The sequence below is a fragment of the Marasmius oreades genome, chromosome 5 (genome assembly GCF_018924745.1).
Source record: "Marasmius oreades isolate 03SP1 chromosome 5, whole genome shotgun sequence".
Classification (NCBI taxonomy): Eukaryota; Fungi; Basidiomycota; class Agaricomycetes; order Agaricales; family Marasmiaceae; genus Marasmius; species Marasmius oreades.
In genome coordinates, this window is record NC_057327.1 from 1 (window position 1) to 24077 (window position 24077).

Sequence of the window (24077 nt, forward strand, 5' to 3'; positions counted from 1 at the left end):
AACCCCTAACCCCCTAACCCCCTAACCCCTAACCCCCTAACCCCTAACCCCCTAACCCCCTAACCCCCTAACCCCTAACCCCTAACCCCCTAACCCCCCTAACCCCCTAACCCCCTAACCCCCCCTAACCCCCTAACCCAAATTCACCGTGTGTGTTCAGTCACTCACTGGGTTCGTCCTGGACGAATAGATTTATTGCAAATTCACTCACAACTTGTGCAGAGATCCGACGCAAGATGTGTGGATTCAGGCACTCACGGTGTTCGTCCTGGACGAATAGATCTGCAATAAATTCACTCACCACTTGTGCAGAGATCCGCTGCAATGTGTATGTGTTTGATCACTCACTGAGTTCGTCCTGAACGAATAGATGTGCAATAAATTCACTCACCACTTGCGTAGAGATCCGCTGGGATGTGTGTGTGTTCTGTCACTGATTGTATTCGTCCTGGACGAATAGATCTGCAATAAATTCACTCACCACTTGTGCAAAGATCTACTGCAATGTGTATGTGTTTGGTCAATCATGGTGTTCGTCCTGGACGAATAGATTTGTTCCAAATTCACCGTGTGTGTTCAGTCACTCATCGCATTCGTCCTGGACGAATAGATGTGCAATAAATTCACTCACCACTTGTGCAAAGATCCGCTGCAAGGCGTGTGTGTTTGGTCAATCACGGTGTTCGTCCTGGACGAATAGATTTGTTACAAATTCACCGTGTGTGTTCAGTCACTCATCGCATTCGTCCTGGACGAATAGATCTGCAATAAATTCACTCACCACTTGCAAAGAGATAAGCCGCAATGGTTGTGTGTTGCAAATAATGTGCTTCTCCTTATGTGTCCCCTCCCTTGTTCTGTATCCGTAGCATGTCCCTACTGTTCTTCTCATCTCTCCCTAGTGGTCTTATGCCTCTCTTCTTCTGTGCGCCTCTCTTCTTCTGTGACCCTGGTCCTCCCCTTGCTCTCTCTTTCTGTGTCCCTGACAGTGCCCTGCCTCTCTCATTCTCTGTCCCTAGTCGTCCCCTGCATCTTCTCTGTCCCTAGTCGTCCCCTGCATCTGTCCTTCTCTGTCCCTAGCTGTCCCCTGTCCGTGCCCTAAGGTTTCCGCCCCTAGTCGTCCCCTAGGTAGTCCTAATAACCCTAGGTCGTGCAGGAAGAGTCCGGACAGCGGGCGAATGGTAAGCGCAGTGTTCCAATAACCGAAAGCAAACTTTTTCTAACCAAGAGAAAGAGGGACTAAATTGTGGTTGGTCACATAGAGTGCAGATGGCGGTTTTTCCGGTTACGGGTACATTTTGGGGGTTAGGTCGTGTACTAGTGGGTCCCTGGCTTCGGCTAGGTGTAATTAAATGTTTTCCCAGTCTGTGGCTTTGAAACGAGCTACTGAACACGCAAAACGAACGGTTGGTTGTCAACATATTGGGTCCGAATGCACCCTGCCCTCGAGAAGTGGCGTGTGTAAGTTACCCTGGGCTTGGAACGTCAGAAATTGATCCGGATGCTTAGCGTAAGTGTAATGAAATGTTTACCGGATCTGGAAGAGCGTTTCTCTCACCAGAACGGAGAGAAAAAAAGCGAGGGACCCCGACATATTGAGCAGACACCAGGCTTTTGGGGGACCAGGACATGCGCCGTTTGCAGCTCTGGAAGGGCTACACCTGCGGGGTTGATTAAGTGTGACGAAATCAAGGTCTATGCAAGGGCTTTTGAGGAAAAAAAAAATTGGGCGAATCGGAACAGCAGATGGGAACATATGGGGCCCACAATTAAGAGGGCCCCTTTGGGGGCCCAACTTAGCACCTAAGTTGGAGGCGTCTATGAGTAGCATGGTGGATCGAGTCAAAGCCGGAATTACTGGCAGTGCAGCCGCAGCGATACCAATATGGGCCAAGGTTCTCACGATTTCGTCGACGCGGAAATCCGGCAAATATTCGTACAGCCACCGGCAATTCGACCCGCACAAGTGTATAGCGCTGAAATCGCCGAACAACGCCGATTTTCGTGTTTAAGAACGAAGATCCCCAGCCCGGACTTCGACGGAATAATGTCGAAGAACATTTATCAAGGTTTTAGAATGGCTTTCTAATTTTTCTCAGATTTCTAACACAAATCCAACACATTTTAGCAATTTTTTGTGAATTCTGGTATGGTTTTTCATGAATAACCGCAGCTTTCACACCGTCAACCTTTCAGAATGTCCATAGTACTACAACTAGATAAGTAACAAAAACTTGCTTCAACCTCGAGAAAGGTGACGTCGAAAAACCACAAAAAAGGTTAAGGACAAAAAAGTTTAAAAAAGCTCAGAAAAAGGTGTTGTTGTTTTACTGATGAACTGGAGTCTGCAACTGGAACGAGAATCAGATAACTGGAAATGTCATGATTAGAGAGTAAAACCCACAATGTCAGCATAAGGGGTACAACTTAAACCATTTAGGGTCACGAGAAGTCCCTAAAACGTCCTTCATGTTGTCCACCAGCCGAGGTGGTGGCAGCTGCCTGTCTTCCAGCGTTGCATTGTGGGCGAGAATGACAGCGCGGGAGGCAATCCCACTCTGGTTGGCCCAAACCAAACCCATCTTGGCGTTCCACCCCAACTCTTGAATTAAATCTACAAATGCAGACCACATAACGCGGCCTAAGTACTCCTCCTTTTCTTGAGTGTCGCATTTGCTCTTGAGGTGAAGGTATAGTGGATGGTTTGTGAAGTAAGCGTCCTCGGCGATGAATGCGAGGGCAATGTGTTTTCTGGTGACGGCTCGCAATTTGGGTAATCTCTCGCATGGCCTCTTCTGGGTTTGTTCCATGACGGCCTATGTTGAATTGAGCGACGAGAAGTTGTTTGTATCGGAGGACAAGGAAGATGGTGGTCCGAAATCAAGTTGACATGCGGGCTTGCAATCAGAAACGTGGGTTTTGCCAGCGTGGCAAGCCCGGCTCGTTACGGAAGCAGATGATAATAGTTCTAAAAGGCCGAAAACTGTGGCTGACACTGACATTGAGGAGGCCGACGATGGAGATGATATTGATATCATCGATTTGACCTCCTTTAGAGGAGCAGATGAACGGACAAGAACGCACTGCTCCGACAGTGTGACGAGACGCCGACGCCTCTGACACTTGAATTGAGAGAATACATTGGATCCTTTCCCTGTGATACGTATGACCAGGAAGAATTCTCGAAGTATACTATTCATACATAGATCCTGAGAATCGGAATCGGGTAATATGTATCCTAAATCATCTTCCTTCTGACATTTGCGCGAGGTAATCAGACAGCTATAAGCCAATCCATGAGAACATAATCAAAAGAAGGAGAGGACGAAGGAAGATGCACACCTTTAACGCGCCGGATCGTATATTATCTGCCGCGTTCTGCACTTCGGGATTGGCCACAAACCTCGCAACCGCGTCCCTAGCAGCTGACTCGAAACCCGCTAAGCTTCCATCACCCAATATCGACTCTCCGCCTCTTGCGCGCATAGCCATCTCTTCTTCTTCGTCTCGTCCAAAGTACTGACTGGATGAAATTGAAGAGGCGCCTTGGAACGACTGCAGCCGTGTCTGTGCTTCGGATACAGCTTGAGGATCGTACGAGCCTCGACCGAAGTACATATCAGAAGAGATTGCCTTCTGGCTTCCGAATTTGTCTCGTGCAGTAGTGGGCGACCCATCTGGGATCGAACTGTTGAACACAAAGGATATCAGTCATAAGAGGGACATGTAGCATTGCGAGAACATACCTGGCTTTCGAAGACGACGAAGCTGCGGCCATAGCGGTGGCAGCAGCAGCTCCAGCTCCTGGAATAGCACCGAACCCAAACCTCGGGAATGGCGCGGGAACAGCAGCACCAGCCTTCGTGCCATTGGTTGCAGTAGTGGCTGCACTAGTCACCTTTGCCCCAATCTCAAGCGCCTTCAACTTGTCCTCGGCTGCTTTCCTCACTTTCTCTTCCTCCTCCTCCCGTTGCCTATCGTACCCCAACTGTCGAATCCTCTCCTCTTCCTCGCGTGCCTTCCTCTCCGCCTCCTCAAAATCGATGGGTTTAGCGACTTTCGCCGCTCCTAAACCCAGCTTGGATTTCTTAGCGCCTGTTGTAGAGGCACTACCAGTACTTCCAGAAGCGGCGAGACGAGATGCTCCACCTAGCTTAGCTGCACGAGCTGCGGCTGAGGACGTCGTTGTACGAGGTACAGACGTTGTCGTACTTGACGGCGGCGATGAAGGAGTAGTCGCTGGAGTAGTGGCAGGTGAAGGCGTGCGTCCGACAATTGGTGGCGTTAAGACTCTAGGGGTGGTCGGCTGCGATGGCTTGGGTGTCGAAGGTTTCGACCAGGTCTCGAAGAAGTCGTCTTCTTGTTCCTTTGGCGATGTGATTGGGGCAGCTGCTGCACCTTCAATGAAGATGCCCTTGGGGTACCTGAGACGCTCTTTAAATGAACTGGATGCGAAAGGCGAGGATGACCTACTTCAGAACGTCGTCTCTAACCCTCTTCGCCAACTCTTCCTTGTACAGTTCGGCAGCCCTGCTGGTGTACTTCTTTTTCGAATCCGTCTCGTTCGATAACGAAGGTCCTCCGTGTTTTGTGAAGAACTCTGTGGCCGACTGGTTCCCACCGACCTTCATGTTCCGCAGTTGGACGAGCTGCCATGAATCTAGATTTGTTGATCTACATAGCGGATTGTCAGAAGACCGTCGTCTGCAAGAACCCGCCCAACGCACCTGACAAACGAGATATGCACGCCCATGTTGCGATGATTACTCGAGCAGTCGAGGCAGATGTAGACGCCGAATGTTACGCTGGACCATGTCGGATTTCGTGCGTTACAGTCGAAGCAAGACTGCGAGCGTACATCCATCAGTCAGCGAACGAAAAAAAGTAGCAAGAAGATAAGAAGAGAGAATTATTACCTTGTTTCCCCTCTGCGATTTGAGAACTTTGAAGACGGCTTCGGTTTCTTGCTTGGTAGGCTCTGCCATTACGGATGGGTTATCGCGGTCCTGACCAAGACACGACGATGATTTGGTCATATTTACTGTGCAGCGGACAGGCGGTCCGGGAGGCAGATGACATCAGCGGAACCGCCTCGGCTGACAAATCCTCCGCAAAATTTCAAGGTGTTGACTCGCCATCATCGATAACGACCACGACCAGCACTTCGTTCGTACCGACGACGTTGCCGCTCAAGTAACGATTATACATCCTCTGCCACTCTTTACCTCTACGAAAAGTACCATAATGCCCCCCTCTTCCTCGAAACAAAAGCGTCTCGCCGAAAAAGCTGCAAAACAGGCAGCAAGAGCCAACGGATCGACAACGGGAACACCTACTAGCACATCGACCCCCAATGGCAGTAGCTTTAACACCCCTCTTACCAGCAGAAGCGCCGCTACCAGTAATGAAGATCTGACTAGCATGGCCAAGCTCAATCTCGCCACCGAAAGGTTCGTATTTTTTGCTCTTTTCCCCGTTGTCGTGGTCTTTCTCCTCCGATTTTTTTTTGTAATCCTTCCATACTAAATGGCTCTCCATTATTGTAGGAGCGCCGCTGGAGTGCTGGTATCCGACCCAAAATCTCGCGACATCAAGATCGACCAATATACGCTCTCTTTTCACGGCCGCCTACTCATCGAAGGTGCCGAAATCGCGCTGAACTATGGTCAGCGATACGGATTACTTGGTGAAAACGGATCTGGGAAGGTGCGTTCTGTCTCTCCGCTCAGCTATCGCTCACTGAACCGTTTTTATTTTTGCAGTCAACTTTCCTTCAATCTATCGCGGAACGGGATATCGAAATCCCTCCTCATATCGACATATATCTAGTACGTGGCGAAGCGGAGCCCTCAGACGTTAACGCCGTCGATTTCATCGTCGCTTCCGCCAAAGCGAAAGTCGCGAAACTAGAAGCCTACATCGAAGAGCTCTCCATCTCAGACGACCCTGATTCCGAAGCAACCCTTGAAGCCGTATACGAGGAGCTTGAAGAACTTGACCCTAGCACCTTCGAGGTCAAGGCAGGAAGTATATTACACGGCCTCGGGTTCAGCCCGGCCATGATGAAGAAGCCGACCAAGGACATGAGTGGTGGATGGAGAATGAGGGTGGCCCTGGCAAGAGCGCTTTTTGTGAAGCCCCACCTGCTGTTGTTAGACGAGCCAACAAATCACTTGGATTTGGGAGCCGTGGTCTGGTTGGAGGCGTATCTGTCGACGTATAACCACATTTTGGTTATTACCAGTCACTCACAGGTAAGATTTTGACTTTTTTGTCTCCGAATATCAACCTCACCTCGATTCCGCCTTTTCCAGGACTTCATGGACAGTGTCTGTACAAACATCATGGACCTCACCCTCAAAAAGAAGCTCGTATATTATTCCGGAAACTACACCACCTACGTGAAGACGAAACAGGAGAACGAGGTCAATCAGATGAAGGCGTACAACAAACAGCAGGATGAGATCCTACATATCAAGAAGTACGTCTTCCGTATATTCATGGCGAAGAACTCACCCTAATTTGTCGCAGGTTCATCGCTTCAGCGGGAACTTATGCTAACCTTGTACGACAAGCCAAATCCAAGCAAAAGATTCTCGATAAAATGGAAGCCGCTGGATTGATTGAGCCCGTAGAGATGAAGAAACCATTAAGGTATGTGGCTCTGTTTCGTTTGGTACCTCGTTATACTTTCCTTTTCGTTCGTCGCTTTTCGGCTATCACTCGCGCTGGCGTCCGCTCTTTTGGTAATCTTCGAGCTCAGCCATCTTCCCGCCTTACTCGGTCGCGTCTATTCTTATCTCATCTTCTCCGCTCCACAGATTCAACTTCGAGGACATCCGCAAGCTACCACCCCCCATTATCGCTTTTGATAGCGTGGCATTTTCGTATTCGGGGAAGAAAGCAGATTATCTCTACCAGGGATTAAGCTTCGGTATCGAGTCAGTTCCTTCCATATTCAATACTTCCTCCTACGTCGCTAACCATCGCTTTTTATCTAGCATGGACTCCCGTATTGCCATTCTCGGTGCTAACGGGACCGGAAAGTCTACGCTTCTCCACCTCATCACCGGAGCACTGCAGCCTTGTGAGGGGACAATAAGCAAACATGCGTCATTGAAGTTGGCGAAATACTCGCAGCATAGCGCTGACCAATTACCGTATGACAAGTGTCCGATCGGTGAGTATATTTCTCTATGGAGGTGTTTTCCTTACCTTTTCCCCCGTCATGCTACTCTTCTTCACGGCTCACCTCCTTCTCCATCATGTCCTGTGCTTCTTTCCTCGCGTTTGACACCTCTTGAATATCTTTTTTGTTCCTTAGAGATCCCGCACTGACATGCTTTCACTACTTCTATGCACAGAATACTTCCAGTCACTCTTCGCCGAGAAGTTTCCCGAAAAGGACCTGCAAGCATGGAGAGCGCAGTTAGGGAGATTCGGATTGAGTGGGAGTCATCAGACGAGCATAATCAGACACTTGAGCGACGGATTGAGGAACCGGTATGTGGTGATCTCGTTCGCACTCCTCCCAGACCTCTTTTTCCTGGGGAATTTCCCTTCTCCTCCTGTTGCCTGCCGTTTCCCCCCCGCAAACCCGCTTTCTGTCTTTTCCGCGCTTCGCCTGATAGGTCGTTGTCTTGTCCTACTTGCCTCTCGCGGATGACCGGGGCGTATTTCGACGATGATTGAATTTAAACCCCTTATTTCCCGGGGCATCGCGGTACTTGTGGTGGCTTGGTGTTAACCCGCCAACTCGTGCCTTGTTGCTCAGGGACCCTCTCCTCATCTGCTTCGCGTTTGTCACCCCTGGTCATTCCCCGTGGTTCGCGGGGATGTCTGTCGGAACCACCGGTGTTTCTCGAAAAAATGATGTTTGATTCGCGTTAATGCATGTTCGCCCTCTTCATTCTTCGTTTGATTGTTCGGAAGTTTTTTGCGTTTGCCACCTCGATTCGTTTCAGACTTTCATATCTTTACTTCCCGTCGGTTGATTGCTTAGATGCGGTTGCGTAATTGTCTTCCGCCGACTAACCCTAAATCTCTTTTAGTGTCGTATTCGCGCAGCTTGCGATGGAACATCCACATATCCTACTGCTCGGTCAGTTCGCTTCTAGCCCTCAGCCCTTGTTTTCTATTATTGGATGCTCTTCCATATCGTCGAGATTCTCCATATGGGAGATGCATCTCTTTCTTTCCTATTTCTCTGTCTTTCGATTTTCTGCTGTCATGCCTGAGAGTGAGGTACAACCTGCCACTCTCAATTGTTACCTCCATCATGCTTTTAACTTACAACAACCGTCCATCATTTATTCCCTACCACCAAATGCTTTTACTTCGTTACGATGTCGAGAGTCGGGCATTCGGGACGTCCTGGGGTGTTGCGCGGTACCCGCCATCCGCACTCGTTCCTTTTCTAAACCGGATCCCGATAACCGCGCACCGGCTCGTCAGCGCCCCATTTATTCTATGCATAAGTCAACTCAACTATCATCTATTATTTTACTCACGGTTTGTTCGATGGCGGGAAGCTGCAGGAAGTCGCCTTTCACCGGGGTTTCACTTTCCTTATGTTGCCATGCTTCTTGCCGACGCATAGACAACGAAGATATCATTCTTCTTATTCCACCTTTCAATCATATTCTGTGCTTGCCCTGGTCTTCAGTCGCTAACCGTTCTCTCTCACACCAGATGAACCCACTAACCATTTGGATATGGAATCTATTGATGCGCTCGCCCGCGCCATCAAGGAGTTCGAAGGGGGGGTTGTCATCGTGTCCCATGACTTCCGTGAGTAGTTACTTCACCAAGTTTTCTATCATATGTTAATATTCGTTTCGAAGGTTTGATCTCGCAAGTAGCGGAGGAACTTTGGGAAGTTGCAGACAAGAAAATCAAAAACCTTACCAAGTACGATATTAGTATCGTCGACTACAAGAAGAACTTGGTCAAACAGAGTGAGTACATCTGATCTTGGCTTCTTTCATTTTTCCTTCTATACTCCTCTTCCTCGTCGTGGGCGTATTTTGATGCGCCTCTCAACTACAATGACGTCTGATCGCCGTCGACGGTGCTTTTATGCCTCACCACCGTTGCACCATCCTTTATTCGGTGACATCCATGCCTTTCGGACACTATGTGTTTTAGATCTCTTTCATTATCCTCCCGCTGTCATTCACTGGTGTCATTGCTACCTAACCGCTCTATTACGCTTGCTGATCTCTCACTAGGTAACGCCGCTATCGAGAAGGCGAAGCTCTTCAGTAAAACTGCACCCAAGGGCAAAACAGGTTGAGGGAAGGCGATATTACCTCATGTACGCGTAGTGTTTTCATGGCTTGTACATTTCATTATCGCTTGTCCTACATTGTTTCGGTGTTTCGTTTGTATTACCCGCAATTGGTAGTCACCTACCTTTACTAGATGCCTTTCATTCACTCCATATATGTTTACTGATAAATGATGAAGCTTATAGATTAAAGCCTTACATTGATGCAGGCGTACTCTCCTTAAACATTGCACTATTGCGTAACACTCGGTCCCGCTTTGGAGCGAGGAACTGACATTCTCGTTCAGGTGATCATCAGGGTCCTGAGGAAGTGTAGCGTTCAATTGAAATCTCCATTGAATTTGTATTTCATTCTATTTTACATGGGTCGAACCACAGCGATCTGACATGAGATCTTTGGGTAATTTTCGACATTGCTTTTTTCTCTCGAAGTCAAGGAACCAAAAACCCGGGTCTTCAACCCATCCAAACCTTCGAGGTGAATATTTCATTGAATCGCAGTTCGCCGTCTCAACGTTTCGTAAACAGTAACGCTGCAGCGGTGCACGGATGCGAAAAGTCGGATGCCGTGTATAAGTTCCCTCAAGTACCATAGTATCGTCTAGCGAAGTTGTTGGGGGACGAGGCAAGGACGAGGAGTATTCTGATGAGTCCCTCCCGAGGTAGGATGCGTTTATTGATGGACATCTCGGGCAGGAAAGCCTCGACCTCAGTTTCTGCTGTTGTTTATTCTACTGAGCAACCCAGGAGAGTTGATTCCGTCCCTCCTCTCGTAAGTAGGTACCATTACACAGGGCCGTTTGACAACTAGTCAAAGCGATTCAGTACATACTCGCCTCCGATATCTCGCGGTGAAACCCAAATTTGTACCCCTAAGTCCGACCAGTGTTGGTGCATGAGTCCATTCGTCGTAATGCTCTCCCGACTGGAGCGACCATATGTATGTAGGATAAATCACTATCATCACAACAAGTCGGGAGGCTGTTATAGGAGGCATTCAAAAGAACCACATCGATCTTGATATCTATCACTCATGATATTATACATTTCGGCGCTCTACCAACCAATGGGAGGTGATCTACCCAACACCCTGATTGTCCGATTAACAGGATGGCAAGAAGCACTGAGTTTTAGTCTCACGCCTAGACTTCCAGAGTAAATGACCTGTAATGACATGCTAGCACGAGAAATTACGGGCACCTAAGCGAGCCATTTCAGTGGCACAGTCTACAGACTAGACATTCATTTGTTGTGGAGGAAAGCTAACGCGGGTTGCGCGAGAGGAAACGAGGCTATTCAACCCAACAGATTACGTTCAAATAAACATTTCAAATTTCTATACCCTGCCGTGACACACTAAAGTAAGCGCTGCCACATACAGAGTTTTACAGTACCGATTTTTGCGGCCTTGACGACAGAAAATATCAGTTTTGAACCGTCGAAAGCTACCTACATTTCGGAATAGTATGTGATTAAAGTCTTTCCATCATCAAGATAAACAACCTTCAGCTCAAACGCCGCAATGGATTTCGTACGTTCTCGATGTCAAACAATCCGAGTCGGACGAACTTCTAATTCTACCGGGCTGACAAGTACCTGACCCGAAGGCTTGTCGTCGACCAAGGAAATACATTCCATCTCGTCAAAGGCAGAGAGCAACAGTTAGCATACACAGAATGTATGTCATTTACCATCAAAAATTCTGGCGTGGGTCGGCTTTCCGACTAGATCCAAATGGTCTCATCGTTATGACAGTCAACAGCAAAGCGGGAAAAGCAAAGATATACACCCTCCATTCATGTTTCATCCATGGTCAAGCGCCCAGCCGGACCGATTGTAAACGACGGCGCGTTATATTCCTAAAAACTTCAACGGGTAGCTGTGATAGGAAATCGCAAGAAGGCTGAGTTTTAGCTAGACCTCGAATTGAAGCAAATGGTACAACATAGCATGAAGTCTAGACACGACGCAACACCCACTCGGAACACGCCGAATGACACGTGCCAATTGAAGTTCCACTATCAACTTACTGAACACCATGGAGGTCAACCAGCTTTTTGATTCGGGATTAGCAACCCCAAGGCGGTCGGGCAAAGCGTAATAAAAAAACAGCCAATGTGGGAAAACATACCACCATCGCATGTTTCCCCTCTGACGAATCGAAGAAACCTGGGGCTTTGGTGGAAATTTTCTCTCACCTCAGGCAGGTGGCGCGGCAAACATGAGGCGGGGTACTAATGGAAGTGACTCGAGTACGGGAAAAAACGGAAGGCTAGAAGAGCGAAAAGAACCCAGAGAAGCCGCGCCTTTCAACATTTTAACTCCGAATTCCCCCAAGGAGAATTGAAACTGCTCGCTGGTTTTCGTACGCAAAATCGCCCTGGAACCTAGGCTCCCAGGCGTTACAATCATATTTTCGCTGGTTCCGGTCCAACGCAGATGAAATTGGAAAATTGAGTCGTCCTCCGAGTTGAATACGACTTATTTCCTCCACCATTCGCTACCGCATCCAAGCTCCGATATTTCGGGTTTATCGGTGAGCATCCCTAACCCGAAGAAGCCGAAACAAGAAAAAACCTGAAAAATGATGCATGCCGGGTTAGGACAGCCACGAGTTAAAAGATATGTCAGATTATGTTGTCGGGAAAAAAAACAAGGCACCTGCCTGGTACGCCAGAAACAATCGAAGAACTGCCTCGTTGTCTGTCGTGGATATGGCGTGGATACAATCGATCTTCTTTTGAGAAAAGCATCTACACCCCGAATCGTGCCCAAGTACTTAGAAGTTGTCGCAGTGCGATGAGAAAGGAAAGACTTGCCAGGGGGGCGGCGCATCAGTTTTGATAGATCAATCACTTCAGAAAATCCGTTCTTAGTCTATTTTAGTTTCAACACACGTTATCGATGAATCGACGGCGCAAAATAAGTAGTTCGTTAGTGGATGAGTGTACCGGGAAGAAACTGAGTGCGTACTGGGTGGTTAAGAAAGAAAACATGCCTTCGGCCCGGTACCACATTACGACGCACCCAATGTAACTCAGTGGAGATCCTGTACACGTTTATCCGTTGTGTCGAACAGGAAGACTCTTTAATTGTTGGAAGTACATATTCACAGGAGTAACTACAAGATTATATACGATAGCTCTAGGTAAAAGTTCAAACCAGATGAATATCAAGCGAGCTGTAGTTGCAAATCGTGAGTTAATAATATAATGATGTATGGTGTAGACAATTAGGGCGAACCCACACAAAAAAAACAAGACGAAGGTGAGGGGAGATTTAGAAATGATATGCAAGAAAATCTTTGGAACGAAATCAAAACGAGCGACGTCTTCCGCCGATGAATCACTGAACCAAGGCACCAATACCTCTGGTTCGCAACCCCGGTTCCGTCTTCCAGCCTCCATGTCCCATCGCCATACTATCAGTGTACCCGTATCCACCTGAAACAGCGCCCAAAGGCTGCTGATGAAGACCATAAAGACCTGAATGCTGTATCGCATGTTGAGAACCCGAGTGCCTATCCTCCATATATCTTCCCGGTCCATAACGCTCATCGATAATCCGGACATCCGAAGGCATAATCCTAGGCATCCGATGATGTCCGTGTCCGTCATCTGTAGGTTGGTAACCCTGAATTGGAGCGAGAATCGGAGGTGGAGAAGTGTACCGACTCAAAGATGGACCAAGGTTAACCGACGATTCACTGTGCACTGATAAGGAGGGTGAATACTCCGAGTGGTTCATCATAGTGTGTGTATGGTGGCCACTTGTCATCATCCCATTCCCGGGTTCGTATTGGCTTTGAGCGGCGGTGCCGTCATCTTGATACATGTAAGCTGGGGTAGAGGGAGATGTATGTGAAGAGACCGAATGCGAGGAACCGCTTGCAGGAGAAGGCGGGGCAGACAAAGCAGGAGGCTGTGTACTCTCCGGGCTCGGATAAGAGGACGAACTGTGAGAAATGTGAGAGATGGAATGCCGCGATGGGAATGAGGAAGGTGCGGGGGAGGTTGATGGCGAAAGATCTTTATAGTAAGCTAAATTGGTGATGGTAGGAAGAGTATTTTGTGTAGAGTAGGTGCCAGGATAGCTCGGTTCTGACGTTGTCGGAGAATGTGAAGTGGGAGGGAGTGCAGAGGTATGGACATAAGGAAAGCTGTTTCGACCGGCTTGTTCATGGTAAGTGGTATTGCTGCTTCGGTAAGGATAAGTGGGTGAATGCGAGGAGGTATGATCGCCGCTGTGGGCCATAGAGGTTGCTGAAAGCGGAGGGACGGAGGAGTGATCGTATGAGTACGAAGTATCGAGGGTGGGTGAAGCTGAATGTCTGTGCGCGTGAATCACGGTCGCAGGAAGAGTAGCTTGGGTCAACGGTGGTGGTGAATCTGGGGGAGAAGGAGCTTGAGGAACATAGACGCGGGCATGTTCTAGCGGTGGTGGTGAATCTGGGGGAGGGGGAACCGATGCGGGAGGCGAGGGTTGTAGAACCGTGGAGCTGGATGTTCGTTTTGAGTTTCCAACGGAAGATTTTGCTCGAGAAACACCAGAACGAGACGACCGGCGAGAACCCGACGATAAATGGATGCGATAGCTAAAGATGTTTAAAATAAACGGTACGACTTCAGAAGAAAAGAAGGACTCACTGTTGTTGAAGGTTATCCTGACGCGAGCAACGTGTTTCACAACCAGGAAACGGACACTTGTGGTTCTTCTCTCCAGTATGAACTCTTGAATGGCGTGCTAAGTGACCACTAGTCGTGAACGCACGATCGCAGGTAGGGCAAACATGCTTCTTCTTCTGAGCCGGGCTGTGACCCTGAGGAGTGAAAGACGGTGCATTGCTAGAATACGAGTCAATTCGGCGCAGTTAGTTCCACAGAAAGCAAAACCGTACGAAGTAGAAGGATCCTTTGAGGAGGTACTACTTTTTGGGTCCGAACGAGGCATAAGAAAACGAAGCGAGGGAAGGATAGGCAGGGGCGCGCGCGTGGAGGATATAAGAAATTCTGTTGAGTGGGGTCGGATAAGAAAGGACAGGCAGTGGTTAAGCGCGGTTTTGAGGAAAGTGTGACTGTTTGTCTTGGCTATCATCTGACGTAAACTCCTTGCACGTGCAAAAAATGGGAAGCAAGTGGGGATCTTAACCTCTTTTGGACTCCGCCATGTACTTATTTCCAACCGGATTCAGTCCAGTCCCGCACTGGTCGAACTTTGCCATTTTCGGACATGTCGGAACACGTGGGCATCACTATCGATTGTCCCGAGTTTATTCGTTTAGATGCATTTAGCAACAAAGAGTAGGAAAAAATCAATTGTTTGACGTTCGCTGAATTCATCCAGTGCTTCAACAGTGCTTCTCACCTTGAAAACGCCTCTTTGTTGAGGTACATAAACACAGAATGACATGTGTCCTGGGAAACAAATATATTCAGAAAACAAAATTACAAATCTCAGATTCGGTGTCACCGGGTGGGAAAAGAGGTTACTCCATAGAGCAGCCGCATAACGACAAGCTGGGAGGCGTGCATGCACGTTTGGGGTGTTCAAGATTGGAAATTCCAGAGGTGCGCGAAGTTCAAACGAAGGTTGAACCAAGTTGTTTGGTTCCGTGTAGGGAAGGCGATCATATACCAAGATCCGTCAAATTTGCGCGGAATGAAAACAAAAAAAAAAACCGAAATATATTCCAACTATGTCAATTAAGGTCCGAAAACGACAAAGTTGGATTTTGTTTGCAAGCTAGCTGAAACTAGCGGCGAACTCGATGAATCCACGGTGGTAAGCGCTGTCGATAGCTGAGTGCAAACCTCGCAAGGAACGTAAAAATCGGGACATGGACTCATCAACACGTGACTGAACACACATCAGATTTAACCGGGCTCCTGGTTATGATTGATCTGAGATCTAGAATCGTGATGAGGATGGAGATCATTGACGCTCCGTGAACAGTGGGAGAAATGCGGACTTGTACGTGAAAGTAGACCAATGAACTTTCTTGCCTCAAAATAAGAAAGACGGAGGACGATCCCAGTAATAGTCATTGAATTCGCAGTCTTGTTGTTGGTTATTTTTTCTTTTTTTTTTTTTCAAGTTGCCGTCAAAAATCAAAGAAAAGCCAGAAAAGCAATAAAGAAAGGGAAAAAGTGGGGGAAAAAAGCAGTAGGACGAACGATCCCGAGGGGTTTATTGCGCACTCGGAGCTCATACCTACAGGACTAACAACCCACAGACTAGGCCATTTTTGGCGGGTTGTCGTGCCAATGTTTGTTTTACTCACGCCTTCCTACCATCAGTGATTCACACGGCCCTACCAGATGCGCTAAAGGTTTCTTCCGTGTAAATGGCCCCCCATTCCCTCCAATTGAACAGCTGTCTCAGAACCTTAGCACTAAAAGGTGGACCCTCCGTCCCGAGGACCTGGGATTAGTAGCGTTCTATGGTGAGTCCGATGATAACACGGCTCTATCTTTTGACGAAGCTAGTCCTGAATCAGTGAGTCCTGATCAGTGACGCCAACAGGAGTACTCATAACGAGTAACTTACTATAGTGTCCGCTAGGACGAGTGTCGGACTAGAGGTTAGGGTAACCGCTGGCCTATTCATCAACTCACGGCCAAGTCAACGGACCTAAGGCAAGAGAGTTACTTTGACTGCGAGTTTGTGAGTGGTTCTCGAGTCGCCGACATGTCAAATTCATTATTTACCATCGACCCTACTGTAGGTTCTTGAATCCGATGCAAATCCCAAGCGTTGACCCATTGCAATGTGCATCCTCACAGGCGATTCCGAAATTCGGAAAACGTGCCCGAACCCGATGTTTGATGTTTGACCTGTTTGACCTACTCGAGTCCCCGGATCGACCGACCGACCCTGAAGACTGAAGCTACACACCTCAGATTGCCGACCTCAGAATCAAGTTGCCTGTTCTTCCTGATGGATCGTTCAACTTGAAACTAATAAGCAAGAGTAGAGCCCCGTAGTCTCCCGTCGTTCTTTACAGCAAATACCTTATATGGGCTCGTGATGCTGTGTTCAGTGTTGATGATGATGTCGGTGACAAGTGCGAGCCGCATCTGTCACCGACAACGTTTCAGGTTTCGGGGAGGGGGGAATCGCGCCTATTCAAATTAACTAAATAGGGCAATATTGCGTGACAGGGACTGCCGAATTACCACAAAACACGACCTAGCACTCAACAAGCTCCCTCAGCGTTTTTACTCCAGAGTAGGTACCAGGGATTATCATGAGTACTGTCTCCTTCATCATTCCCATACCCTTCAATGAATCTACTTGATTTCGTACCTTTCCCCTAAACCCGACTCCAGGACCAAGTAAATCACAGGTTTACGATGCGACATCATCATCAGCTTCGTGAGCTCTTCATATATCATACAGCAGACACAGTCCTATCATTCATAAGTAGTAACAGTCAGTACAGCTCAATTTACCTCTTCTAGAACCCCAGACACGAACGGAGGCGAATAAGTCGGGACTCGGAACCGGTTACCAAGTTCATGTTCGAGTGCTTCAAGCTCCAGAAATTGAACGCAGTTACCCCCCGAATTCATTTCCGAAGAGGTACTGTTTACCAGTACGTAAGTTACTCAACATGCACTACATAATTAGAAAGTTGGAAGATCGCCCTCTCTCAGGGCGCACGCCACATACCGACAGCCTCCACGGAAATTGATGTGGAGTCGTTAATGAATGGATAACCTCCCTATATTTCTATATTCAAGCTTTGTAAGACCTCGATACAAACGCCGTCGGTACATACTACGGGGAGCCGATAACTCAGGTATATATGAATACGAGAAGGAGGTCTCGATTTCGGTTGCAAGGTACATTTATGAACATGTTACCACGGCCCCAATCCCAATTGAAAGTCCTTGAAAAGTTCAATCCTTCAAACCGGAAGCGGAAGTCCAGAGATGGAAACGAAAATGCAAGAGCTCGGAGGAGAAGAAGGTCATCTACCGGACCATCCGGAGATGTACTAGTCGATCATGTCGAGAGATATTCTTACATACAAAAGTATTTTTTCCATGAAGTACATCCCAATATTTTCTGCGTTCGAACTCTAAACTCTCAACCCGAACTAGTGGACTCCCCGAAAGCTTCCGCGATAGCAAAGAATGCCGGCTTTGGCCGTTTTTCCCCATCCCAAGGTAACACTTCTCCATGAGGAATCCAACTATGGTCATCAGATACGCCCCAGACCGTCTAACGCCCGAAGTAATCACACTCAGAACTGACCACGACCTCTCGAGGACAACTCACCACACTAACACACCGTTTCACAGCCACACACGCATTCACAATTTCTTCATAATCCTTGGCCTGTTGCGCAAGCGCCGTATCGTTCGCTGGCCCTCGCAAGTTAATATCAAGCTCCGTGATGGCAACGTCCAAGTCAAGGTCTGCAAATCGCTGTAGGTTCTCTTGTAGATCAGGAGGCACTTGGCCGAGTGTCAAGTGACACTGGAATCCGATGCCATCAAGGAGGATACCTATAGTGGCGTGGGAAAAAAAGAGGTGAATGATTGATGACTCGGGGGCTAAGAGACTCAAGAGACGTACCATCTTCTTTGAACGATTTCACGACTTCGAAAAGGGTATTAGATTTACCGTTGATCCCTTCAATACCGTAATCGTTAATACTTTTGGGGACTATCAGTCGACCTATGCGCAGGTGACATGCCAGATATACCTACTACAGTCTCGGCTGCGGGTCTGCCTGCCGAGCGTACACCAGAGCTTTCGGCATGGCTTCCTCCCCGAATTTCCTAGTCCAGATAATATCTTTGAAAGTTGCGTTTGGAGTGTCACTAATAAGCTCGTTCTTCATGAACATTAGGTCTGTAAGAAATCGAACGGTCCCGCGAGGCCAAGTAGTAATGAGACGCACAATCACATCCCAAGCATACAGCTTTCCACGATAATGATTCATAATCTTGTCGATATGATTCTTCAAAACGCGATCCAACTCGGTGGCCGAAAGAGAATCGTTGACCCAAGGCGGCAGTTGGTTTCCCCTAGGAGTCGTTCAAGTGGAGTCACCGAAACCCGCAAGAAGAAAGGAAAGTCGAACCACATGAAATTATGCCCTCTAACTTTCGCATGACTAAACTCAGAGAACCTCACAATCTCATCGGCAGCCGTAAAATTGAAGACGTTCGGGAAAGGTTCAATGTTTTCCCATTTCACTGTATTCAAACACTGGGGTTTAGCTTTATTACCCTATCACAAGGTAAAAGTAGTCATACTCACTCTCGTTTTCGGGAGTGAAGATCGAGAACTATGTCAACGAAGATATGAAAGTCAGATCTCCATCCATCCGTGCCATCGAATGGATCTTACCTGCGTCTCCGCCAACCGCGTGTAGTTCTGATCATGAAACAAGAATGTCGTGTTTGCCGCCGCTCCAAAAAACCGCGGTTCCGCTAGATCTCGTAAACTAATCTCCCCGCTATCTGGAGCTGAAGTTGGGGATGCTCTCCCGAATCTGAAGATGAGAGCAGTGCCGAGTAGCAACCGATACATGGTGATACGATCGGGGTGTAGGGGAGAAAGCAAGGTGAACTTCTTCGATAGGGTTATATTTTTATTTTTCAACTCCACGACAAGAGAAGTACAGCGTGGAAGAATTGGGTGGCATTACACGGTGATATGGAATTCGGGGCCCGGAATCATGAGAACTCCTGACTTACAACTTTCAAATCTTCCGGAATTAGCTTGATCACGTTCACCCCTATTGCAATAGCGACGAACTGAATGTGGAGGATGGAGAAAAAGGATGGAAAAACCATCGACAAGCCCCTTTCACAGGCGATCACCTTCATTTGCAATCGTTCGGGGACCCTGGCCAACCCGGAGAAACCTTGCAAAATCAAAGTATGGGGCGAGACGGTGATGGCGGGAATTTGAAGAAGCTGCGTGAGTTATGATTGACAGATAAGGCTAGAAAAAATGTTACAGTGGCGCCGCTGTTGGGAATAAAAGAGTCAAAAATAGATGTTTGTCTTCGCAAGACCGACCACCGTGCTGTCGTTTGGTACAGTGAGGCTGGCCATTCGAGACAAATTTGGTGCTCCGTGGGGCGAGGGAAATCATCCCCTCACGCTATGAGTCTTGACTAGTGACTCTTGGTGTTCTCTAAAATGGACGGGACGAGAGGTGAACAGCGTCACAGCGTCATTACTTACCGACCTTCCTGAAGGTGACACTCCTAAAGTCGGGTGACCCACACGAGAGATCCCGAAGCAATGCGCTTCGGGCGAAATACAAGCAGATCGCCGAATTCTCCGTCTACACGAAGATAACTCATAAATCCCCATAAACAACCTTCCCATCAATGACCGTTGCAACAACCTTCGTCTCCATAATCCTATCCACGGGCACCCTCATTACGTCCTGCGAAAGAACCACCAAATCTGCCAACTTTCCCGGTTCGATAGACCCCAAGGTCGACTCCGTGAACGAAGCGTACGCTGGGTCGATTGTCATGCCTGGAAGGAAGGATACGTGTGAACGGTTTAGAAGCTAAAACTCAAGCCACAAGTTGTACCTCTCAAAGTTTCCTCTCGAGTTAAACATTGTTCCGGAAACCTAAACGGGGAACGGGTGAGTCAGTAAGATCAATCCTAGTATTCGAAGACCCTCAGAGGTCCCAATAACGCGTACTCACCATCCTCCCCGTCCATGAGGCGATTGTCCGCTAACCGTAGTTCTCGTAATAGCCGCGTAAAACGTCTTGAACGGGTTCATTTCTTCAACTGGAAAATCGGTACCGAGAGCGATTCTGGTCCCGGAATTGAGGATGGATCTGAATGCGTAGAGCTGATGAACTCTGGAGGGACCCTACAATCAATTCAAGACGATTCGAGGTTAATCTCGAGCACAAGACAGCTTTGGGAGGACGCAGATGTTACCAAACGATCTTCAGCATACGACATGTCGCTAATCCTGTTCAAATTAAACAGTCACGTACTCAACTTGCTAATACCTTCGCGTTATACGTATGAGAAATCAACTTACGCGTGAGTCGGCTGAACACTTGCAATGACTATGGGTTTGGGAGGTGGGTCATTCAAAATTTTGGCGGGAAGCTTTCTCAGAAAGATAGATGCCTTACCTCCTAACCCTCCAAGCCTCTCCATATCCTCTTTGGTCATTATCTGCGCGTGCTCTAAACGAGGCCTCAACGCTGTAACATTTGCATCTTTTAAAGCAGATTCAAACGCGTCTAGAACAAGCCCATTGGCTCTGTCTCCAATCGCATGAACGTTCTAAAAAATGGTTACAATCAACTTTTGGAGAGGGGACGGAAATCGACCCATCAAACTCACCACTTGCCATCCGTCCTTGAGAAATCGCGGGATGACACTAACCAACACGTCCTCCGACAATCTCATAAACCCCTTTGTACTCGGGTTGTCATGATAATGGTGATGAAGCTAGAAAACACGACGTAGGTTTGAGGGACAGAACGAATGAAATCCTCAACGGGGAAAACAAACCGCTGCTCCTCCCGTTCTTAAGGCACCTTTACAGCTCCGGTCGATTAAAGGGGGTAACTCGAGCGAGGTAGCGGCCGCCTCTTACCGTCTGCAAAAATCTTGACACTCCGAACGCTCAGCCAGCCATTAGCAGCCCCGCTGTAGGGGATGGTTGTGTTCCCCCAGTACAGCTCTTGCTCGTCGAAGTGCTTCATGGCGTATATTCGTATCTAAAATATGAAATCATTTAGACAGCACCGAGAGGAAATTCTGAGTGGAAAATCAACCGGAAGCGACTTCTCCCGTGCTACCTCTCTGTACCGGACACAAAAGGCGTGATCAATATACGGGTTGATATAAATGATGAAATGTCTGAACTTTACGAACCTCTCAAAGAAATCCAACGACATGGGATCCAAGCCGGCATCGTGTATCGAGGTCAGACCGTACGACAAGGCGTCTTTTACCGTCGTAAGGAACCGAGATCTCAACTCGTCCTCCGTTGGGTGCGGCAGTTTGAGTAGTTCCTGAGCATTGTCGAGAAGAACGCCTACGCGCAGACCCCAGAATCTCAACACCAGAAGGAAGTTACAAGATACCAAACGGACACACCTGTAGGATTCGAATTCACATCTGTTACCACTACACCACCCTCTATATCCGAAGGTATCTCGCCACAGGTATCAAGTGCGGCCAAAGACACCCAAAGTGCATGACAATCTTTGCTCTGCAAAACGACACGCCTCCCACGAATAACAGGGTCTGAGTCAAGGTCTTTCTGTGTCAATTATAGTCAATGAGAGGAGAAGAAGATCAAGTTCAATTGAGCTGTTTACTGAAGTCGGGAATTGCCTAGTCGACCAAGACATATGATCCCATCCGCCACCAAAGATGACTCGGGACTTATCTCCTAGGAGGTCCGGGTTCGAGAGGATGTGCTGCCGTACGAGTTTAACAGTTTCTAGAAGGGGCACGTTGCATTTCATGAGGTCGGGAATGAAGAGCATACTTTGGATCGTACCATCAACTGATTTTGTTCCTTCCAATTCAAGCTGTGCGGTCTTGCCGTATTCCAGTATGTGTGCATGGGAGTCTACGGTAAATACCATGCAAGACGTGCGTCAACGAGAATAACCCCCTCCGCTGATCATGGAACCTTACCACCGAGGCCAGGGACGACGATAGAACCTTTAGGAATGTACTTTACCTTCTCTGTCCATGGATACCATGTTCGTTTTACTTTGACTTCATCTGGAAACTCACTTGTTAGCTTCGGAAACTAATTACCGCCGAAGAAGGGATGTGGCGGGCGAAGAATGGAATAGTTTGCAATGACTCACCTAAACTCCCACTCGCTACAAACTTTTTCCCTCTCACCAACACGCACTCGACAACAGAGTTCCTCGGGTCGACAGTGTAGATGGACTTGGTATTTACGGGAGAACACAAAACATATCCATCGTGCGCTACAAGAGGACGTTGAGCGTAGATCAAGGCGATGGCAACGACTGCAGCCAAAACTCCAGCTCGAGTCGGGATTGTGAGGTGCTTCACCATGGTAGTGACAGTTCGAGAAAGAGGGCGAATTCGCGGGATTCTGGCAGAACGAGGACTTTTATACCCCTTACTGAGCGCCTTTCTCAGCGTCTAAACTGCCAGAGGAAGATTTTCAGCAAGGACGACGTGGCTTTGGGAGTTTTTTAAAAAAAAACGCTTTTGTTCGCCAAAGCACAGAGACTTCCGGAGCAGGGTCCATAAAACAAAGAAGAGTCGCCTCGCAAGATTTTTGCTGAATTTGAGAACAGCCGCCGTAGTTCATGGGACCCATGCCAGAAGGTAGGCTAATCGATTATCTGATGAATAGAGTCGGAGCTTGGAAGTCCTAGAACCGTGTCTGCGTGAAAGAAACCTAGAAGTAGTGATTGATTCTTGGTATCGGCATCAGAAATGTGATTTAAACGTGGTGCAGTCGAAAGTACTTTTTAGGATGCTAGAGACTGGTGGAGGTTCGGAGCAACGTCAATAAGCGCCTGGGTTCTCTGCACCTGCCAAGCATAACCAAACATTAGTCATACCTTGAACCAAACGCCCACAATAACACACAACCCCAATCATTTGCTTTTCTTCCACGGTCCTCTCCCCCATCCTGCTATTCCACTTCTCATATATTCGAAACCGCACTGCATGCTTATGTCGGAACAGGGTTCTTTCGGATTTGGTGAGTGATCACCTCGCTCTACGAAGTAAAGGAAGGGGAAAAACTTTACACGAGGATATGCTGTAGAGTTATGCTAATTTTTCGGTGAACTTTACTATAGACTTCAACGCCTCGAGCATAATATCCTATCGTGTACCCACTAACCTCCTTCCAAGATCCTCCATTGACTTCCAGTCCATGAACTCTGACCAATTTCGATCTCGACAAAGATTAGGTTGGCACCACCTATAACGCTATACACGTAATCTGGGTGTACTCTTGGTGCCATCTCGACCTCAGGTCGATGCGGACTGATGGTACGTATCGCCGGTCCTTAATATACATAACGTAAACGGTTAGTATACCCGATGCCGGAGGTCGAGCAAGAGTATAAAGTTCGGGTCCGGCTCGGAAAACAAGCCGAAGAAGTAGCTCATGGAATCTGAAGCGCCGAGTCTAAGCGCTTGAGCCGTGGTCGAAAACCAGGTGAGCAAACAACGATACTTATAACGACTGGTATCATTGAACGGCGAGTCTTTCGTCCCTTGGTTCATCTTCCGTTCTCGAACCAGCTCTCGGCTTCCCACCTATGGTAACGATTGAAACTGGCTTCCGTTATTCAATGACATCCAGTGCTGAAAGCAGGATCTCATCATCAACCGACATTCCTACCATGCCTCGCTCTCATTAAAGTCGGAATCACTAGATGGCTTTTTCGCGGAACCGCGTTCGCATGGGATGGAACTTTCAACAAGCACACGTAGATGGCGTTCAGCTCATTTCAGGAGTTGATACGGTAACTTCCCTGAAGCCTTCTTTTCCTGCCGCTTTGGTCCTAAGTATAGAGGTGAATCTGCTTCGTCATCCATATTCAATAAGCTTTACGGATACATGTCCCTTCAGGAATCTCAGGTTTTAGGTGCCGTTTTCGTCCTCACCTTAGCTACTGAAAGTTCTCGATTAAACCCTCGCCAATAACCCCATCAATCATGGCGTTCGTGGTCCTGTGCGCGACCTTGATACACCGACTATCCATGTCTTATCTCTTGGCCGCCCAATCATATCATCTGGGAGTGCGAGTACACTGCCA

At 48.0% G+C, this 24077-nt stretch overlaps 7 protein-coding genes across 9 annotated transcripts; 1 reads left to right on the forward strand and 6 right to left on the reverse strand.

The window, feature by feature from the left end:
• Window positions 1-2408: 2408 nt before the first annotated feature.
• On the reverse strand, window positions 2409-2810 carry E1B28_008100 (uncharacterized protein; the record flags this gene model as incomplete). The annotated part of the gene is made up of 1 exon (XM_043152884.1): window positions 2409-2810. The coding sequence occupies one exon, from the start codon at window positions 2808-2810 to the stop codon at window positions 2409-2411; it is 402 nt and encodes a 133-aa protein (XP_043008167.1).
• A 6-nt stretch (window positions 2811-2816) lies between these two features.
• E1B28_008101 (uncharacterized protein) lies at window positions 2817-3200 on the reverse strand (the record flags this gene model as incomplete). The annotated part of the gene is made up of 1 exon (XM_043152885.1): window positions 2817-3200. The coding sequence occupies one exon, from the start codon at window positions 3198-3200 to the stop codon at window positions 2817-2819; it is 384 nt and encodes a 127-aa protein (XP_043008168.1).
• Window positions 3201-3243: 43 nt separating this feature from the next.
• E1B28_008102 (uncharacterized protein) lies at window positions 3244-4985 on the reverse strand (the record flags this gene model as incomplete). The annotated part of the gene is made up of 6 exons (XM_043152886.1): window positions 3244-3282; window positions 3343-3688; window positions 3747-4424; window positions 4474-4674; window positions 4728-4846; window positions 4917-4985. 6 exons carry the CDS (start codon window positions 4983-4985, stop codon window positions 3244-3246), a joined length of 1452 nt encoding a protein of 483 aa, XP_043008169.1.
• Window positions 4986-5112: 127 nt separating this feature from the next.
• On the forward strand, window positions 5113-9479 carry E1B28_008103 (uncharacterized protein). Its single transcript, XM_043152887.1, has 12 exons — window positions 5113-5450; window positions 5547-5706; window positions 5763-6254; window positions 6315-6481; window positions 6532-6654; window positions 6822-6941; window positions 7002-7180; window positions 7365-7503; window positions 8052-8101; window positions 8692-8790; window positions 8844-8957; window positions 9231-9479. Exons 1-12 carry the CDS (start codon window positions 5245-5247, stop codon window positions 9293-9295), a joined length of 1914 nt encoding a protein of 637 aa, XP_043008170.1. The 5' UTR covers window positions 5113-5244; the 3' UTR covers window positions 9296-9479.
• A 2876-nt stretch (window positions 9480-12355) lies between these two features.
• E1B28_008104 (uncharacterized protein) lies at window positions 12356-14349 on the reverse strand. The gene is made up of 3 exons (XM_043152888.1): window positions 14187-14349; window positions 13936-14133; window positions 12356-13883 (listed from the first exon to the last, which is right to left on the reverse strand). Exons 1-3 carry the CDS (start codon window positions 14237-14239, stop codon window positions 12635-12637), a joined length of 1500 nt encoding a protein of 499 aa, XP_043008171.1. The 5' UTR covers window positions 14240-14349; the 3' UTR covers window positions 12356-12634.
• Window positions 14350-17380: 3031 nt separating this feature from the next.
• On the reverse strand, window positions 17381-18835 carry E1B28_008105 (uncharacterized protein; the record flags this gene model as incomplete). The annotated part of the gene is made up of 8 exons (XM_043152889.1): window positions 17381-17515; window positions 17573-17802; window positions 17873-17952; window positions 18007-18134; window positions 18201-18327; window positions 18384-18498; window positions 18563-18590; window positions 18653-18835. The coding sequence occupies 8 exons, from the start codon at window positions 18833-18835 to the stop codon at window positions 17381-17383; spliced, it is 1026 nt and encodes a 341-aa protein (XP_043008172.1).
• Window positions 18836-19574: 739 nt separating this feature from the next.
• E1B28_008106 (uncharacterized protein) lies at window positions 19575-22805 on the reverse strand. Of its 3 annotated transcripts, XM_043152890.1 has the most exons (17): window positions 22770-22805; window positions 22131-22718; window positions 21952-22041; window positions 21812-21883; window positions 21627-21751; window positions 21403-21568; window positions 21178-21340; window positions 21078-21105; window positions 20897-21020; window positions 20812-20837; window positions 20641-20748; window positions 20427-20580; window positions 20330-20357; window positions 20224-20257; window positions 19980-20152; window positions 19860-19900; window positions 19575-19800 (listed from the first exon to the last, which is right to left on the reverse strand). In XM_043152890.1, exons 2-17 carry the CDS (start codon window positions 22345-22347, stop codon window positions 19616-19618), a joined length of 1734 nt encoding a protein of 577 aa, XP_043008173.1. In that variant the 5' UTR covers window positions 22348-22718; window positions 22770-22805; the 3' UTR covers window positions 19575-19615. The 3 variants fall into 3 exon arrangements, with proteins under 3 accessions (XP_043008173.1, XP_043008174.1, XP_043008175.1); XM_043152891.1 differs by having other exon boundaries at window positions 21812-22041; XM_043152892.1 differs by having other exon boundaries at window positions 19980-20257; window positions 22131-22805.
• Window positions 22806-24077: the final 1272 nt, after the last annotated feature.

Coding starts and splice junctions, on each gene's coding strand:
- E1B28_008104 (XM_043152888.1), bottom strand. CDS start 14,239: ATGCCTCGTTCGGACCCAAAAAGTAGTACCTCCTCAAAGGATCCTTCT. Junction 14,134..14,186: donor TCAAAGGATCCTTCTACTTC/GTACGGTTTTGC, acceptor CTCGTATTCTAG/CAATGCACCGTCTTTCACTC. Junction 13,884..13,935: donor CAGGATAACCTTCAACAACA/GTGAGTCCTTCT, acceptor AAACATCTTTAG/CTATCGCATCCATTTATCGT.
- E1B28_008103 (XM_043152887.1), top strand. CDS start 5,245: ATGCCCCCCTCTTCCTCGAAACAAAAGCGTCTCGCCGAAAAAGCTGCA. Junction 8,102..8,691: donor TCCACATATCCTACTGCTCG/GTCAGTTCGCTT, acceptor CTCTCACACCAG/ATGAACCCACTAACCATTTG. Junction 8,791..8,843: donor CATCGTGTCCCATGACTTCC/GTGAGTAGTTAC, acceptor TTCGTTTCGAAG/GTTTGATCTCGCAAGTAGCG.
- E1B28_008106 (XM_043152890.1), bottom strand. CDS start 22,347: ATGGTGAAGCACCTCACAATCCCGACTCGAGCTGGAGTTTTGGCTGCA. Junction 20,153..20,223: donor CGTATGCTGAAGATCGTTTG/GTAACATCTGCG, acceptor AATTGATTGTAG/GGTCCCTCCAGAGTTCATCA. Junction 19,801..19,859: donor TCGAGAGGAAACTTTGAGAG/GTACAACTTGTG, acceptor CCTTCCTTCCAG/GCATGACAATCGACCCAGCG.